Consider the following 19,591-nt stretch of genomic DNA (forward strand, 5'->3'; position numbering starts at 1 on the left):
AAACTCGCTTTGCACAAATTGGGACGAACACGAGGACCAAAATCATTACTTTTAACATGTTCCTAATGCATATTGGTTACCAAACCCTAAAAAAAGACTTATCAGAAACCTTGCTTACAAGAAATGAATTGCAATAAACTGTCATGCCAACATATTTGACATGTGAAATCCCAAGCCAGTTAGTAAGATAATAGGTTCATACAAACGCAAAGTAGTGTGCCGAAGTTTCTACAGAGCAGATGAAGAAGGAATAGCCTATACCATGTTAACATTGTTCACAGCATTTTGGCAAAGCTATTGAAAAGCAGATTGTTACAATATCTGAATCCCGCATGGACAGTTCCACGTCCCATTGTGATGGTACTGACTGCAAAAGAAACTGGAAGACAAAGTTCTGCCAAAATATGAATTCTTACCTTCTCAAACTACATAACAGCAAATAGGTGCTAAGAGGGCTAAGTAGAATACCATTGACACTGATTCCTCACACAATCGCCCTGAAAATTTGGGAACCACTTTTAGGATTCAAAGATGGAAGGGGACATTTAGTCAGCATTTCGTAGTAAGATGGAGGCTAGCTCGTCTGAATCACGTAGCAGTAACCCTTTAACTAGCTTACCTAGAACATCAACTTACCATTGTGCCAGTTCCTCAAACCACAAAAATGCTACCTCTAAATACACTTGAACTGCACATCTTAACGTTAAAAGCTAAAATGAGGGTTAACTCACCACTAGTCAAAAGCTAATATCGCCCATAGGTCCTCCCAAAATGATCATGCCTCTCATGCTGAAACTCGCCATAAGCAGCATGAGCCTTTGGGGCTGAATAGTTATCAGAAGCATATGGATATGTGCTCTTTGAATCCATTGGTTGACGTGTAGCTTAAATATGTGTAGTTCCCTGCTCAAAATCTGGGTAACCTATTTGGGTGTAAGAAGTCTGCGCTTGCTGTTGCCTTTTAGAAGTTTGTTCAAGAAATGTGTCCCACTTCCTTGCGTGCATATTCCTCATGGTAGTCACTCTCTCCATGAAATTTTCTCTTATCACCCTCAAGGACTGCATTGGAAAGAAGATTGACATTAGGAAATAACAAAGGCAGACACAAATACACCAAGTGGAACACATTACAAATCAATTAGTGGATGCTTTTGCCACGGAATGGAACACGTTACGAATTAAGCAAACATGCTGAAAGACTGGAAGATGCAAACTTGACTTTAATGAACATAATTATTGGTTGTGCCCTAGCCCTTAGCATGAAAAGTAAAACAGAAGTTCTTGGTTACAACCAGAAGTATATCGTAAGTAAAGGATCCAAACATTAGAAGTTGCTCGGGGCTTAAGCAGCCCACTATAATTCAATTAAATTAGTAGATGAAATTGTTACACAGATAAAAGAAACAATTTATTCATCTTTGAAAGTGTTTTGCAGCGCCTTGCCATCCAGTAAGAAAAAATGCATTACCCTACCATGGCCATGCAGTCCACACATGTAACAAGGTAGGCTATGCTAGCAACTCATTGGGCTCTCAAAAAATAAGTGGATTAATTCTAACTCCAACTTTCAGTTGAACCAGTTAGCCATCCAATTGTATGGGTAGTTAAAAGAAAAAAACTTGAAAAAAAAAATCTGAGATTAACTGAGAGAAAAGTTTCTACTTCCAGGTACTTCCAATTGAATGTAGACATGGCAAATAATACAATACCCCAAAATTCTGCAGTCATTTGGTAGTCTGTTATATGCTTTAGATGATGAAATTAACAGAGACACGATCTTAAATCCTCTTTGTTGGTGACTCTTGTTGGGTACATCTCTAACCCCCCCCCCCCTCCCAAAAAAAATAAATAAAGAAAGAAAAACAAAACAACTTGCTTGGGACTGCAAGGCTTTGTTGTTGTTGAATGAGGTGAATGATGTGATATAACTTCTTTTCTCATACTTCAAAGCACTATGGTCATACAAATAATCTTCTGATACTTCTGAAACTTTATAAGGGGAAAAAATAGGTAAAGAGCTTTGCTGACTCTTTCTGGTCATGGTCGAATCACAGCGGGTCATAATTAGATACCAACAGTAACCATTTTGTAGTGAAATATCAATAGAGAAATGAAGCAATATTCATGGTACCAAAAAACACTTTACCTCCTGATGCTTGTAGTTCTCTTCATCCTCCTCTTGGTCATGGGCTCTAGCTAATTCTGTAGCTTCCCTTTTAAACTCCATTTCAAGCTCTTCCAAGGTCTGTTGGTGGGATGGCACATCAAAGTTAAGGCCTGAACGGGAATCTGTTCCATGCCTCTCAATGCCCCAGTTATTGGGCATACGTGCAGCAGCATATTGGTTATTCCCGCCATGTGTTCTAGGGGAATCATCAAGATAAGAAGGATGGCATGGAGATTTTGATTGGGCTGGACGGCCTTTTGCTCCGCAGATGTCATAAGCTTCAGCAAAAGAAAGAACATGTAACATATTGCATTTTAGTTCCAGATGGCTAAGACAGTTTGACACCTAAGTAGACTTTATTGTACTGAAAGGAGGAATAATGTCACATGCAATACACAAATTGCAGTCCATCCAACTCATACATGACTGAAAAATCTTTCAACATGTAGTGTGTTGTATTCAAGATAGTCTGTCGGATCAATAAACAGGCAGAAATACTTCATATTCGCGGACATATTCGAGGTAGTCTGTCTGATCAATAACCAGGCAGAAACACTTCATATTCGAGCACATAAAGCTTGAACTTACCTCGAGCTGCAAAAGGACCAAAAAAGTTATTCTCTAGCATGGCAGTAACCAACAGAAAGGGACCAAGGCATTTTCTTAGCACAAATTGTCTGTTTCTCTGGCTCATAATGCTCAAACAATAGATGATGAGGCCAGTGTTCCTGAGCAGCCTACCTTGTGGAGATCCTTTTGAAAAATTGGGTATATTGTCGTGTAAGTGACCATCTAGATGTCTTTCATTATAGTATCCTTTACTTTGAGAGTGTGATGCATTTCTTGGGCTACGGGACCGTTGAGAATCAGAGTGTCTGGGGCGAAATTCAGTAGTATTTCGTACAGGCGATCTAGAGCGACCCTGTTTTGGACTGCTTGGACTATATTTACCTTTACCCTCTTGAATAATTTTATGCACAGCATCAACACCTTTTGTTAATATTAACCTATCCTTGCCACTGACAAATAGGAACTTCTCATCCATTCTGATTTTACACCCCACATCCTTCTCAATCTGACTTATTGTCCTCTCAGTAAAAAGATCCCTGACTTGGTTATCTCTTGCTGGAACTCTTTCAAAACAATCAGAATTTCTCCTATTTGGCCCAAGTGTAGATGGACAGCCCTATTCAGAAAGGAGGAAATGTTAAATGAAGAACAGGCTTTGACATTTTTATTAGCACTTAGCAGAGGAAGGTAAAATAAAAATAAAATTATATACATAGTGCAGGATACATCAAAGAAAATAGAGGAGGGTGCAGGATACACCAAAGTAAAAGGGTAAAATACAAAGCGGATAACAGAAACTACAACTGCAGGATTATCCTGTCAATGCAACATGGCTTACTTTCTAACTTTGCACTAACCATGTAGGACAAAATGTACAAGATAAAGATGTGAAAAGGTGAAATACAATTTTGTGCATCAATTTTTATGACCGACATTGCCACATACTTCTATTAAAAAGGTTGAAGCATTATTTTTTTTATTATGTGCTGTGAATCACAGATAAAGAATAAAATAAACAAGGCTACCAACAAATCCCAGCACTTCATTGCAGATAGAAACATCATATGATGCTGATTGTGTACAAGGAAAGAAACCTGCTGTTTAAAGTCACTAGGATCAGTACACCAGTGCTACAAAGTTGATAACATTACGCGAATAACAACCACTAGTAATCCTTGTATGTCCCATACATGTCTTTATATTGATTTACTTGCATGCAGTTTCTAATTTCAATAGAAAGAAGAGCACCTGAGTAAAGTGGCCCGAGTCTCCACATATTTTACAAATCATTTCTTCCTCCCTCTTCTTCCAGTTTCTTTCTGTAGCCTTAGCTTTAGCCTCCCAGACCTTAGCCTCTCTGCTTGTGAAGTCTGTAGGAACAGCATTGGGATCCAGTGGCTCATCTTCATCATCTGATTTATCACGAGTCAGGGGTCTCTTCTCGGCATTTACTTTAGGCATCACACTGTTTGTAGCTGATGCAACTGGACCACTATATGCTTTTCCATAAACTTCATTGAAAAGTTCATCATCTATTTCAGGACTTGGTTCCCTCGCCATTGGCAAAGAAATATCCGCTCAACCTACAGTTATTGCAAGCAAGTGAGGGGGGGAGAAAGAAAGAAGTATTAGCCAAGGCAAACAAAAATATTTGCAAGCTACATTGAAGCTTGCAAATCAAAGGGCTACACATTCATTAAGTCACCATTGTCGTAGCAGATAAATGAAAACATATTATGGCGGTTCTAAGTTCTGACATTTTGTAGAGGGGATAGGTTGAATCCTTAGAATAACCGACAAGCTATCAGAAGCTATGTATCGATAAAACCTAGGCATGAGAACAGATTCAAATTGATCAACGTCTTTTGCCGTCTAGAATATCTTAGAGGAATAGCAGACTCCTGGCATTCATTCAGGATTAGCTTCTCAAGAAGTCACCAAAAGAAACCAGTAAATGTCCATGTAGAGGTTTACATCTACCACTGTACCACATATACGACATGCACTTGGCAATGAACTATGGGCTTGTTTGGGAGTCCTCCCTGAGATTTACCGGAATGGTGTTTGGTTGGTGCCCTGATGTTGCTGCCTGACTCAGGCAACCGAGTTCAGGACTTCAGGCTCAGGCGCAGGAAATCGGACGCACGCCCTTCACGCAAGCCCGCAAAGCATCGCCTCCAACGCCACCCGCGAAGCTTCACCACTCAACGTCGTCGCCGAGATCCACGGCGTCCGTCCAGGCAGAGAGCTTCCCCGGCCAACGTCGTCGACGAGATCCACGGCGTCCGTCCCGCCCGTGCCCTCACCCCTGCGTCTGTGCGTCTGCCGCCTGGCTGCCCGCCTTCTGCTCGATCCTGCTGCGAAGCAAGCAGGATGCATCCACTGTGCGCCGATCTGGGTTTTGGAGCAGGAGGATTTGGGGGTCGATGGGATATGGGGAAGGATTTGTTCGGTTACATCCACTGCGCCGAATGCAGCTGAAAACGTTTCTACGGTAGCTTCGCATCTATATCTCTACTGCACCTCTTCTCCTCACATCTGACAGGTGGTTCCTCCGCTCCTAGCTTCGCACGTTAGATTGGCTCTCGTTAAGTTTGAAAGTAAATTCGCACGTTAGATTGGCTCTGGTTAAGTTTGAAAGTAAATTCCCTAAGGTCTTATCTAAAAAGATTTTTATAAAACCCTATTACAATATTTATTTTATAATTTAATGATCAAGTTAAAAAGAAGAAAGAAGAAGTAAACGTATATTATCACACGAAACAGTGTCTTTGTTGATAAAGTTTTATATTGATAAAGTTTTATAGAATTTGCTTGCTTTTCTCACCCGATCCATCCCCGATCCACGACGCCTCCTTCCCGCTCGCTCCCTCCCGGATCCACGCACCCGCTCCTCGGCTCACCGCAGCCCCTGCCACCAACGCTGCCCCCGACGCGGCCTCTGCTCACCGTAGCGGCGGTGGAGGCCGTGATGGCCGTCATCCCGCCGCCGCCGCCGCGGTACGGGCTGGAGGACCTAGACCGATGCACCGTCGCGCTCTCGGACGGCACGGTCCGCACCTACTTCGCCCTCGCCGTGGCCTACGCGGTGCGGTTGGTGCTCGTGATCGTCCCGGTCACCGGGGGCGGAGGCAGGGGTGGTGGGGTCACGGTGAAGCCCGCGCTGGGGCTCGACGAGGGCCGAATCTCCGCCGTGGAGTGGGTCCCGCTCGCTGTGGAGGACAGCGCCTAGGGGGAGGAGGGGGTGGCCGTGGAGGTCGGCACGGACGCCGGGTGGCTCCTGTTCTACTCGCTCGCCGGCGATCTACTGCACAAGCAGGTAGCTTCTATGATCCATCCATCTATCTCTCTGTAGATATTGTATTCTTCGGAGAATTTTTAGATTGTCAATCCTATTTTTTAAGACCAGATTAGTAATTCTATTAGGGTTTGTGGAACCAGTTCGTCTTGTAAATTTTAGGAATATCTTCACTCAACCGAATGCTCTTACTGGGATCAAATAAGTTTTAAAGAATTTCTTTCAATGTTGCAAATTTTAGCAGTAAATTCCTAAGGTCTGTTTTGGTGTCCAGAGTCCAGACGAGTGGTGTAAACTCAAAGATAGAATTTTGCCTCCAGAAATTTTCACAGGTTATTATGTAGGCAGCACATGTATTGTAGTGCAGAGAGAAGATACTTTGCTTAGATTGCTTCTACTGCCATTAATTATGCTGTCTCTCTCCAACCTTTAGCTGGCATGTATATTTCTTTTGGTTTTCCTCAATGATAATAGTTGCCACCCCTTGGATTTTCTTATTTCAGAGCATATATCCTGCGAAGATACTGAAACTCAATTTTCGTTAGAGGAAGGAAAACGCTTGGGAAGAATTCAGATTCAGACGAACTTTCTGTAGTTTTTCCTGGTGTTATCGCGCGCTTTGATGGTGCTGACTTTCAGGTTTGTGCGAAATCCTCAATAGCCAGCATTGTAACAATTATGCTTTCTGTATGTTCAATAACTATGATTGATTTCTTGGTTCCTCGCAGAGCATGCTTCAAAAATCATTTCAAGATGTAAAATCACGGCTGTGGAAAGATAAGCTTGAAGAGGAAGATATTGGGGATGCGGGTTCCTTTGGAAGGATACCCTTTCAGATTTGGAATGTAAGCAAGTTTGATTCTTGCGCTGATGCTGCGATTGTTAGTCTGATGCCACATCCCTTATTAAAACTTCAGGTGACTTGCTCGCTCATTATTCTTGTAGTGTTGTTAGATGTCACTGTTATATAAATCCATTATGCCTTTATCATTATTCATTATTGTTTTAGTTTTTATATCCTGTTTCGTTCAAAAAGCTAGATGCTAACAAAGGAAAGTTGGCGAGTGATGATGCAATATTGTTAATTTTACACATCTCCTAACACCTGGGTAGCTCTGCAGGCTATTGGAAGAAAGTTGGTGAGCGGCAAGGCGGTGCAGCCATGGACGATCCATTATTATCGTTCATCAAAGACCAGTAAGTTTGAATTCTGGGGATGCTCTATTGTTTTCCTGTTTTCATTTTTCACATATTGCTTTTGGCATGGTTCCTATGGGTTGTGAACAACCTGTAAAATGCTATTCATATCGTGATCTAAACTTTAGCATATACATTCAGATGGATCCAAAATGTAGCTTTGGCTCTCCATCATATAAGCAAGAAATAGTTCGAACTTCAGACTGACAGTTGTCTCAGTGGTTTGAGCTGTGATGGTCCGTTTGATTGCAGAGAACAGGCAGGCCATCACTTTTTAATTTCTGAATTGAACTGATATATGACTGGCATTACATACTGGAGAGGTTGCATCAGTGGTTCTATTTTGCACCATCTTTTGAAAGAGTCGGCCTTCTAACGAAAGCACATGTATCTTTTAACTGGCAGTAGATCCTGAACACTGCTATTGTGTGATTCTCAGTGCACAGGATGGTGCGGCATTTTCTGACAAGCCGCTGGACACGTGGATGAAGGACGGGGTGGTAGTAGAGGTGAGCTTGTGGACATCTTGTGACATGTCCAAGTGAAGAAGGTGGCAGCCGCCCCGTTGCATTTCCTGACTTCCCCAATTGCTAGCACCATGGAAAGCACGCAGCGCCAACGCTCATGATGCGGCCTGTCTCCCACATACCTGTGTTCCAACCGTCCTACCTCACCCGGAGAGGATCCTGGCACGGTGCTCTGGCTCATAATTCAGACATAATCTAGTTTTTTTTTTTGGCATCTTCAAGATAATTTCTGACTCTGAAGTTTATAACATTTATATATATTTAATGTTATATAATTTTTTTCGTTACAACACGAGGTCACTCGAGTAGTCATAGTAAAAGCAGTCCATTCTCATCCCTCTTAGCCTATTCATGTCACCACATGGGTTGGGAAACGTCAGACCTTAGTTGTGGGAGTTGATGACCGTCCGATGTGGAGTTCGACTCGCTCGCTCGAAAAATCCTTCCTCGCTCACTCATCCTGATATAGATGACTCGCACCTTCGCTCTAGATGCTTCGACCGACTTCGCGCTCCACGTGCCCTCCTCACGCTATCGCTGTCGGCCGTGGAAGGGAAGCCGTTGCTCGGGGAGAGCCAACGCCGTCGGATCCATGTCGACCAGAGCCGTCGTTGCCTCGAGCTGCCACCATCGGATCGAGCGCCAGGGATAGTGTGAGAGTCAAGGCCTCCTCGATCGGTATCTTTCTTTGCTCCATTAGAGCAAATTTTGCTCTCCACTGCCCCATCCTGATCTTCCTATTTGAAGCTCTTTTACACCGGTTGACGACCCCAGGAGGTAAAGATCAAGTCCCCAAAGCTTACCCATGCATCGTTTTACACTCCCATGCCTCTATTCTTCATGTTCCCAAGCTCCTCCATGGTCTGTTTTGCTTCACCATTGCGCCATTTCTATAGTGCTCCAATATACGAACTCACCTAAAAAATGAGTTTCTCATGTTTCCATGAGTCTACCGATATTTGTTCCGCTCAAAAAGGTGGCCGGAGCCTCTAGATGGTGAAGCTCTGGTGAGTTCTACCCACTGCGCACGGCGGCGCTACGCTAGAGCTCGAGCAGCTGGCCGGGAGGCCAATTAATGCCGCACTGTGCTGCTGCCGACAGCCAAAAAAAATATATTTTAGAATATTTCCTTCTTTTTCTTTTTCTTTTTCCCATTTTTCTTCCCAACAAAATTTGAAAGCTCATTCCTCCTCAGTTTCAAATTTGATTTTCACGATTCTTCTTCCTAAATTCATTTAAATTCATAGTCTAACCATCCATCTCAAATTCATAATTTTTCAATGTATGTTTAAATTTGTGTGTATTTTGTTTGAATCGGTCCATATTCGCGTATTTAGCTAACGAAGAGTTCATATGCCTAAGACTCAAGTGAGGTATGAGCAACATCAGAAAAGGATGACAGGGCAACATACCTAGAACGAGAGTGTATCCATATCGAACGGGTGGAGAGGCTAAGGGCTTGTTTGTTCCCTTGAAATGTGAGAATCTAGATTCTGGATTGTACAAGCTCCTCCAAGGTGGATTGTGGATTGTGCCATAATTCAGATCTAGATTTTGAGAATTCACTTACATAATCTAGCCATTTATTTGCACAATCTGAATTGTAAAACACAATCTACAATCCATAATTCGAAACAACAGGCTCTAAGGCACTTGAGCTCCTCCTGGATGAGGGCACTAGCGACACAAGAAAAGAAACCTTTGGATACCACAGATACACAGCATATGAACTTTTCTTTTTCAGACAAAAGCATATGAACATCGATCATGAAGATGAGAGATTCTATGAAAGGGGAAAAAAACATGTATTTACTAATGGTAGATACATCAAGATCCTAAAACTTGCAGTGTTATCTGAACACCCAAAGTCCAACAAAAAAACTCATATGTGAAAGCATCTTCTTGAACAAAGACGTTCGACAAACTACCATGAAGCCTGTCGGGCCTGCACATGTTGCCCTCCGTCAGCGGCGTCTAGACGCCCAAGAGAGGGTCGCTGGCATCACCACTTCATGGATACTGATAAAGTAGTTCAATTGAGTCACAACCATAAACATGCATGACAAATAACACAAGTAGGGAGATGAGAAGAGACCACATACACTCCTTATCAACTGGACCGAGATACATAACATGCAGACCAGCAATAGTAGTAGCTGGCAGGAATAAAAAAAAGAATAGTAGATAGTGTGGTTAATTAGAAGAAATCTAAATAGAATGCAAGCGTCAAGGCCTCCTCACCCGGTATCTTCCTCCATCGCCCGAACCATCCACTGCCGCGCAAGCTCGACAGGAAAACTGTTATTAGTTGACTGAGGCGGCGACAGATCTCCCCCATGAGCATGTTCCTCTGCGATGATAGTCGTGTCCATGCGTCATGGTGCCACGAAAGGAGGCAAAATCCATGCTACGGCAACCACCATGTCACGCTCCAGGCGGATGGGCATGTTTGCACGCGCACTAAGGTGCACCATCAACGCCGCGTCTCGCCTGAATGCATGACTATCCTCATCCACTACAGCAAGTACTATCCTTTCCACTTGCCTCATGTGATTTTTGCAAGCACATTAATTACCTGCTTCCTGTAATATTTTGTTGTATAGATTATAGAAATAACTTTTGTTGTGTTAACAGTTAAAATAATTCAATTGTATTGAATCTAAACTGAAAGGCGGGTGTTAACACTTTCTATATACACTTCAATTCAACAATATTTGTAAAGGCAGAAAAGATCACCATCACATTATAAATCATGATTTATCAACAACTTATAGTAGTAGACCTGTTCATGTTAAGATTTTCTTTTTGCTATGTAGAATTTAATTATGTTGCTGATTGTGTGGTACCAAGAGCAGATATTAAAGGTATTTTTTTTAACTATTCGCAAGTTTTGGACTTACATACACTTTGTACCTGTTGAAAAAGAATAGATACCTAGACCATATTGGTCTTAGTACGTATGGAGTGACCTATGATGTAACTATCATGTACTTGCTTTATGAGCTTTGTTAAAGTTCCAAGATTGTGATGACATAATCGGTTTGTTCGCGATTATACTGTCATTTAAATCGTGAATGCAACTCTAAAATACCAACCAAAAGATTAGCACTTCAAAAAATGCCACCCGAAAGAATTGATACACTTTTCCCTTATCTAAATGTTGTTTCATAAGCAAAATACCAGCGACAACTTCATCTTTTGGTCTCTAAGATGGATGCACAAACTACCTTTAAGTATATATGGGAGGTGACATAAAATCTGATTGAACATAGGCTACAACAACGATATTGAGGTAATCTGATCCTGAATTTTTAATTCTTGCTCTAGTTCCAATATAATTATGTGCATGTTCATAAGTAATTTTGGTTGATGCTATGGTGAAATGGTCTATATTGTTTGGAATTTATCAGATCATATGTGGAAGGATAATGATGTCGCATAGAGGGGGTGAATATGCGTTTTTGCAGAAGTTCGTCCCTTTTTTATAGTTGGTCTAAACTTACAGCGAAAATAAAACTAACATATTTTTCACAAGTGAAAGAACTAAATATGCTAGGCTCAATTAGTGCACAATCACCCTAAACAAGTGTGAAGGTTACAATTCTAGGGTGACAGATTATTTAAATCTAGTAAGGTATACAAGAAACTCCAATTGAAAGTTTCGATCCTATTGAAAGATATTCCGATTGAAACCAATTGAATGTTCCGATCCTAGTGATCGGATATTCCGATCTGTTTAGAATAGCTAGATGTAAATCACGAAATTAACTCAAAGCATGTACATACAAGCATACAAGCGTGAATATCAATGTAATACATAAGTATAAGGAAACACGGAGATAAATTATTTTTTACCAAAGTTCAAATATCCACAGATATCCTACGTCTCCGTTGTAAAAACTCGGTCACACTTGAGCCGGGTCTTTTTCAACGTTTTTCCTCACAAGGTTGCACACATGCACTCCTCATCTCTACTGTAATCAACTCCTCCTCCACTTCAGAGATGGTGAGTTCCGCAACTACTTTCGGGCCCCCTCACAATCTTCACTTGAGGAGATCATCGACAATCCACCAATGAGTCATCTAGGAGAAGGTAGTCTCCAAGAGTAACAAACTCCCGACTCATGCATGATCAACGCCAAGTGCTCAACACACGCAACTAACACGACAACTGTAAGCTACCAAAGAACCACACCCTTCACACCTCTCTCCCTCTATTCACTAAGCCACAAAGGCTTGATTCTCACCAAATCTTGATAGAGAGGGAAGGGGACCACTCAAAGGTAGAACACCAAGTTCAAACACCTCACACATGCAGCACAAATCTAGCCAAGCAATCAGCCCCACAAAATGAGGTAAGGGCTATTTATACCCCACTCTAGAAAACTAGTCATTGGGTAGATTCTCCACTGATTGAAAGTTCTGATCCCCAGATCAAAACTTCTGATCCTTAAAATCTCAATGGTCGGAAACTGACTGTTACAACCTTTTCCATCACACATTGGATGTTGCGGCCTCGACATCAGAACTTTTGATCAGTTCAAATCACAGACCAACCCAGATCTGGCGAAAACTACACATCAAAACTTCTGATCCAGACATCGGAACTTCCGATTAAAAACAAACTCATAACTGAGAACCCCAACTCGACACAAGATCGGAGATTCTGATTCCAATTGAAACTTCCGATCACCACATCGAAACTTCCGATTAACTTCCACACAGCTAACTGAGAACAACAAGTTCTCAACAAACCGGACTTTCCGACATATATCGGAATATCCGATTAACACACCGGAACTTTCTGATACCTATCACTCAGCAACCCGAGAACACCAAGTTCTCAGAGATTGAACTGTCCGACCCCAATCAGAACATTCGATCCTAACATCGGAACTTCCGATACACATAGACTTTTACAACAAAGGCACTCTAGGAACTTTCGAAAGCACACATCTGATACTTTCACGAGTTTAATCACTAGAAATTAAACTAGATGTCACATGTCATACTACACGCCACAAAGGCCAACAACAATAAAGGGTTAAATCTAAAATACCTTTTAGATACATCGGACTTATAAAGCGAACTCTTAACACAAACACATCCCGCACTAAGCACATGGTTTTAGTACTCGACACAACAATCAAGCAACTCTTTCGGTAGCCCCTCTTGATAGTATGACTATCGATCCTATAACCCGGTCTCCCACCAAACTCCTTAAGACCGGAAAAACAAGAAAACATATTTTAGTTATACCTTTGCCTTGAGCAATCCCGTTGGACTTGACGAACACATCATCCAAGTTCCGATGCTTATCATAACTCTTCAAGGCTTGTCGTCAACTCTTCTTCTCTTGATGAAGATGATAATTCTCGCTTCAATTTTTATCTTCACTCAATTTCCGAAAGCTTAATGAAGCTCTCTTGATAGCTTCCCATGCACCAAGTAGGGAAGACTTTTCTTTTCACATCATCTTCATTTGGTTCATCATCAAGGTATAAACCATAAGCATCAAGCGTATACGTTGTCCACTAAATTTGTCTTGATCTTTCTCTTCCAACTTGACATATTGAATATCTTAATTTAACTTATACCTTCTTATGGAACCTAACTTCAACTCACTCCCAAGCACAAATCACATGGTTAGTTCATAAAACCTAATCGATAACTTTATATATTAAGTCACTTGATCTCCACAAGTAACTTTGCTTTCATGCTTATTGTCAATCTTATTGAGACCGCATCAACCTTCGAGATCTCTTTTACTCTAGCTTCTTCTTCTTCACATGAGCATCACTTAGAGGTTATTGATATCGATGCATCTCTATTGATCTTCATAACATTTATCAATGAATCCATACTCAAGCCACCATGCGTCACCTATGGAACAACCTACTAACAATTCTTAATATAATTGTTAGTCCATAGGTATTGTTATTAATTATCAAAACCATACTTAGGACTAAATAAACCTTCACTGTGTCTTTTCATCATTATACCCTATCTCATCTAGTACTATCAGTTAATATAATATTGAGTCTAAAAAACTCAAGAGAGATAGAAGACCTTTAGCATGCCCTTTCCAAACAATGCATCAGTAATTTGAAATCTTTACTTCAGAATTGTTATTTGCTTCTCCAAATTCTTATATCTAATTTTAAGTTAACAGAAATATGCTTATTCTATAAATTTTATAGTTTTACCTTCCTTTTTTTGGCAGAAACATGTCACAAAATTTTCTTTTATCTAAAACTCAAAGACAGTAGAACACCCTCTATAACCTCTTTAATGCAAGTTAAAGAAATGCAGCTTGTTAATCTTATGAGGATAAAACTACTACAAAACTTACTGCTTCAAAGAGAGAAATCCCAGGAATGTCGACCATTTCTTTGAATAAAAAAAATGAATGCTACCTCAAAGTTTATGAAGTTCCAATTACCGTTTCTTCCACAAAATCTTCAAATCTATCACCATCAGAATCTTCATTTCGCAACTATCTCAATCTATTGCATTATAGTTTTCTCCTGATTTTTTATTCTAAGAGACGCTCTGTGTACTATATAATACTTTTCATCATGATATTCAAAATCAATTTACGCACCCTGTTTGCTCAACCAGTAACATGATTGCACGTACAGATGTGTTATTTTAGATGTTCATATTTTATTTTACCATAAAGAGATGCAAAGAATTTTAATGCATTGATAGAGGAATTAGACAAGGATAATTGGGGGAGAAACTAAAATGCAGTAAGAGAATGTCATGCTTTTAAAGGTGAGTGAATAATTGAGATGTGTTATCATTACAAAATTCATGAATGTTTTCTATGGTACAATGCAAAACTTATTCCACCAATCTGAATTAAATGTCTGCAGCTTCATACCTATGTCTCTTCCTTGATCACTCCCCTCCTCACACAGGTACCTCAATGCTGGACAGAGTTTATATTCAGTGGCAATATAAGTCATATTTAAAATGAACAGATAAGTTGTGAAAAACTTTAGAACGTTACTTTGACCAAAGTTGTGAAAAACTTTAGAACGTTACTTTGACCAAAGTTTATTTATCTGCTTGATGATCCTCTGATACAATTATAAGGCCTTTTTTAGATACAGAGTAGTTCAAATACTGCATGTATGGTACAACTATGAACTAAAACTAAATGACATTTTGGTAGACTTCTTTTTTTATAGAAATTCTGACAAACTTCATTTTTATGTTACTACAGATGGTTGCCAACTATGTTAAACTTTAGAGTGTTACTTTGATCGAAGTTTATTTATCTGTATGATAATCCTGTGATAAAATTATAAGGCATTTTTCAGATACAAAGTGGTCCAAATGCCGTTGTTGAGTTAATATGACATCTCTAGATGCTTGCATCGAACAATGATAGATCAAATAAACTGATCAACATTCTAAAATACCTCTTTTGTTACAGAAATTCTAATAAGACATATGTGAAGATTGGTGACGTCCTAAGAGGGAGGGTGAATTATAACACTTAGAATCTATTCAAGTCCAAAAACTACACAAGATAAACCTATATCAAATTCTATCTAAATGTGCTTTAGGTTTATCTAGAGTGCCTACTCTATCGATTAAAAGAGCTTGCAACCTATCTAGGAAGGTAAATTACAAGTATGTAATGCAGAAATGTAAATAAGGTAGAAAGAGCAAACTCGACACAAGGAATTTTTATCCTATGAAATCGATGGAACGAATGTCAACCCTAGTCCACGTTGGAGTTCCACCAAGAATATGCTTTAGGTCGCCAAGGCTCTTCTAATCATGGCTCTTGAGCCACCAAGTTACAAATACAAGACCTCAACCCGAATGAGCCACTACGCCACAAAGGTAAGGTTTCACCATTAGCCTCTCTCTCGGTCACTTGTCGTCGTCTTCTCTTTGGAGCTTGAGCCACAAAGGCAAGAGTCTTTGTGTTCCCGTACACGTATCTTGCCGCCGCTCCACACCAAGTTGGAGGGTTGACAAGCTTGAACAACTCCGACTCAAGGTGACAGCGAGTCATCAAGACTTTAAAGCGACAACGTACCACCCAGTACAAGCTAGGATCACTCCCTGATCCACTCTCTAGGAAACAATCACCTAGCGACACTCACTCTAGCCCTATAAGCATTAATCACTCACTAATCTTGTGCTTAATTGCCTTGGATTATCACTTTAAGAACTTTGATGGCTTGGATGTCTTCTCAAGTGTCTTTGTGTTTCTCTGGACTCCAACACCTTCAAATAACCGAGTGGAGGGTATTTATAGCCTCAAACCCATCAGCTAGCCGTTTTCCTAACGGCTCAGAAAAGCTATTAACACCATATGATCCGGTAATAATAGTAGTACTAACACTGGATCATTCGGTGAGTGCAACCTTAGAAACTAGCTGTTGGAACTCCACTCAAACCTTTGTGAACATCGAACTATCCAGCGTAACCTTCAAACCATCACCGGACTATCCGGTGAGTTACCTTGAGCCAACCGAGCCACTTCATTCTTCTCTACACAAAATACTCCGGTGTACACGCATATATATCACCAGACCATCCAGTGAGTTGATCTTCAATCTTCAACATTTGAATCCTTCTCTGCAGAAATGCTCTGACGCAATACTCCAGTTAGTACATCTCCAATCACTGGACCTTCCGGTGGGTTGATCTTCAATTGCCTCCTTCTAGAAATGCTTTGGTGTGTACTGGTTAATTGAGGACCAGATCATCTCGTGAGGTTATCACTCTTTGTCATAAATGCTCTGGCATGTTCACCGGTTCATCACCGAACCTTCCGATACGTGTAACTTTCTTGAACTCCACTGATAGAAATACTCTGGTGTGCACTCAGACCTAACACCAGACTATTCGGTGAGGCTAATAGTCTCTGGACATAATGCTCCAGTGAGTGCAAACTCCTCTGCATCGGACCATCCGGTGAGACAAATCTTTCTGGACTTTTTTAATTCAATCAAACTTTGTCCCGACTTCAATGGCTTCTTCATGTACTGCATCCATGAGACCTATTAAAGCATATACTTGACACACATATTAGTCTCAATGACTATATTGTCATTAATAACCAAAATCACAATCATGATCTAATAGGGTCATTTTCACTACAATCTCTCCATTTTTGGTAATTGATGATAACACAACCAAAGTAAGTGGCAAATAATAAATGATACTAATTGTAAATAGCACAAAGTCTTACCACATTGCTTGGATGCATGTTCTTACCACTTAGTCCCCTATTTGTTGTGTCTCCCTTTTTCTCTATTGCCACTATCTCTCTTGATTGACACATGCAAGAGCTTTTTCATTGTATTCTTTTGATACCAAATGTAGATGAGTCCCCCTTTGTCAATCTTGGCATCTTGCTTGTTCTCCACTAGGCATGCCTCTTGCTTTGGACGTCAAACTTCTCCCTATTTGTCAACAATCTCAAAAAATACTACAAACACATGTTGAACTTGAGGAAGAGCGTTATGGCACATGAGAGAAAGCTTCATAAATTATGATCCAATGAAATGATACCAATTGAAAAGATATACCAATTGTAAAGGTAGGAAGTATTGATATCAATTGAAAAGATAAATAAGGATCATAATTCAATAAACTCACATAATATGATTTAAATTCCCCCTATATGTGTGCATGCATATGATAAAAGAGAGACATATACACAACTAGACAATTATGTCAAGTTGGAAGTTTAAGCCATATTATTCATGAAGGTAGCTTGAATGAACAAATGAATTGACAATAATATCGATTGAATCCTTTAAGCATTGCATACCTCTGGGAACTTGTTGATCACTTCATGAGACTACAAAAGGTATCACTTGCAACACATGTTAGTCTCAAAACAACTCATATGATATACAAGTGCTAAATACTTATGAGATTTATGCAATTATTATTGATAATAATGGAAAATTTATCCTACATATTGAACTTATGGCACATAAAGGATATCAATTGTAAAATTAGTGTCATGACTAGAACCTACCACTAATAAGCCATGTAGATTGCTCATGAGTTAGAGAGAAATACAAGCAACCTACTATAAGATAAACCTATAATAGGTATTACAATAAATTGAAATAAGCATATACAATCCTAGTCAAGGCAAGTGAATTCATCAATAGAAGGATTTAGCATCTAGTACATTTGCCTTGTTTACCTTTGGATAGGAATTTGGGTAGATGTTGATTATGATCTTCATCAATACGTCCAATCTTATATAGTTGGCTTCTTTGCTTGAACCTTCACTTTATCTTATGAGCTAAGTCTCCAAATCCATAAGGCCGTCTCGGGCTTCAAGTCTTCTTTGAAACCCAAATTGATTGGGGTCATTTCATGTTGGTGATGACTTCCTTGGGCACCTAAATGGGTTGGTTCCACCCCAAATTCTTTCTCACAACCATGTGCAACCACCTTACCATTGTTTTTCTTCTTGAGCTTGTAGTGGTTACTTTTGGTTTTGGTCTTGTAGTTGGGCTTAGTGTAGATGTTGAAGGTCTTGTTGGAGAGGCTCATGATCTTCTTCTTCTCCTTGATCTCCTTCTTAACTTACTTGCATTAGAAAGACTTGTGGACTTCTTGACGGCACTTAAAGCATGTCACGGTGGACTTCTCCGTAAGCTTCTTCACCATGGTAGCATGGTTATCTTGAGAAGGTTGGATATGGTTCTTACCCTTTAATCTTGCCAAGTCCTTCTTAAGCTTCACTTCTTGCTTAAGCTCATAATTCTCTTGTGCAATGAAATCGCTAGGTGGTTCTACAATAATATTCTCAACACAAATCTCATTGCAAAGGGGTAAGCTAAATAAATCAATTAAATCATCACAAGAAGTGAAAACATCTACCTTAGGATTAAAATTAAAGAACGGGATAGATTGCTTGAAAGGGACCTTAGTTTGAGATTCAATGCACTCAAAATTTAGCCTTAAACTTTTCATGCTCCTTGTTTAAAAAATTACATTTGCTCAATAATTATTCATAATTAGAAACAAATGTAGCATAAATGTTACTGGGGGTATTGAATTTTTTAAGTTCTTTAGATTGTTTCTTAAGGGTCTTTTTGTTGCTCATTGATCAAATAAATGAGTTCTTCTTAAGAGTAGGAATCCTCATCGAATTCATCATCATTTACATCGTTATCCATATATTTGGCTATAAGTCACTTGTGAGATGGCTTGCGAGATGACTTGTGTGATGATGCACTTGAGGAATAGCTTTTCTTGGAACAGAGGATAATAAGGCTTTCATCGCATGAGTTTGACTCTTCATCGTCGCTCACACATCTTTCTATGCTTGTGAATACTTTGGTTCTTCCCTTTGTCTTCCTGTTGTTTTTGGTCATGTTCTCCCTCTTAATATGATCGATTGTGTTGACCAAGTATTCAATTGAGATTAGATGATCAATCTTGGCATTGATCCTCTTGATATTCTTTTCCACTTGTTACATGAGCTTGGCTATCTTGGGATCAATTTCTTCGTCGCTTGATGTGTTTTGATCATCCTCTTCATAACTCTCTTCATCTTGATCACCATCATCTTCACTTGAGCTTCACTCTTGCTCTTGTATCTTCATCCTTGTCTTCATGTGTTTGCGTTGAGCTTCTTTACTTGTGAGAGTAAGGTTCTTGGTGTCGGATGAGAAAGTGACTTTCACCCCCATATTCATGTTTATCTCATAGGTTGTGATCTTACCGACCACTTGACTTGAAGTAATCTTCTTGATGTTATTGTTGTAGATAATGAAGACTATCAACTTATACTTAAAAAAGAACTTGAAGTATTCTTCTCACCACCTGATC

General features: G+C 40.0%; 1 protein-coding gene and 1 pseudogene across 1 annotated transcript; one reads left to right on the forward strand and one right to left on the reverse strand.

Annotated features, from left to right (window-relative positions):
- Window positions 1-240: 240 nt before the first annotated feature.
- Window positions 241-5,218, reverse strand: LOC133909041 (uncharacterized). The gene is made up of 6 exons (XM_062351315.1): window positions 4,791-5,218; window positions 3,986-4,320; window positions 2,909-3,353; window positions 2,147-2,445; window positions 732-1,059; window positions 241-497 (listed from the first exon to the last, which is right to left on the reverse strand). Exons 2-5 carry the CDS (start codon window positions 4,295-4,297, stop codon window positions 886-888), a joined length of 1,230 nt encoding a protein of 409 aa, XP_062207299.1. The 5' UTR covers window positions 4,298-4,320; window positions 4,791-5,218; the 3' UTR covers window positions 241-497; window positions 732-885.
- Window positions 5,219-5,414: 196 nt separating this feature from the next.
- Window positions 5,415-8,035, forward strand: LOC133909048 (uncharacterized; annotated as a pseudogene).
- The last annotated feature ends 11,556 nt before the right edge of the window (window positions 8,036-19,591 follow it).

This window comes from Phragmites australis, chromosome 1, assembly GCF_958298935.1.
Source record: "Phragmites australis chromosome 1, lpPhrAust1.1, whole genome shotgun sequence".
Lineage (NCBI taxonomy): Eukaryota > Viridiplantae > Streptophyta > Magnoliopsida > Poales > Poaceae > Phragmites > Phragmites australis.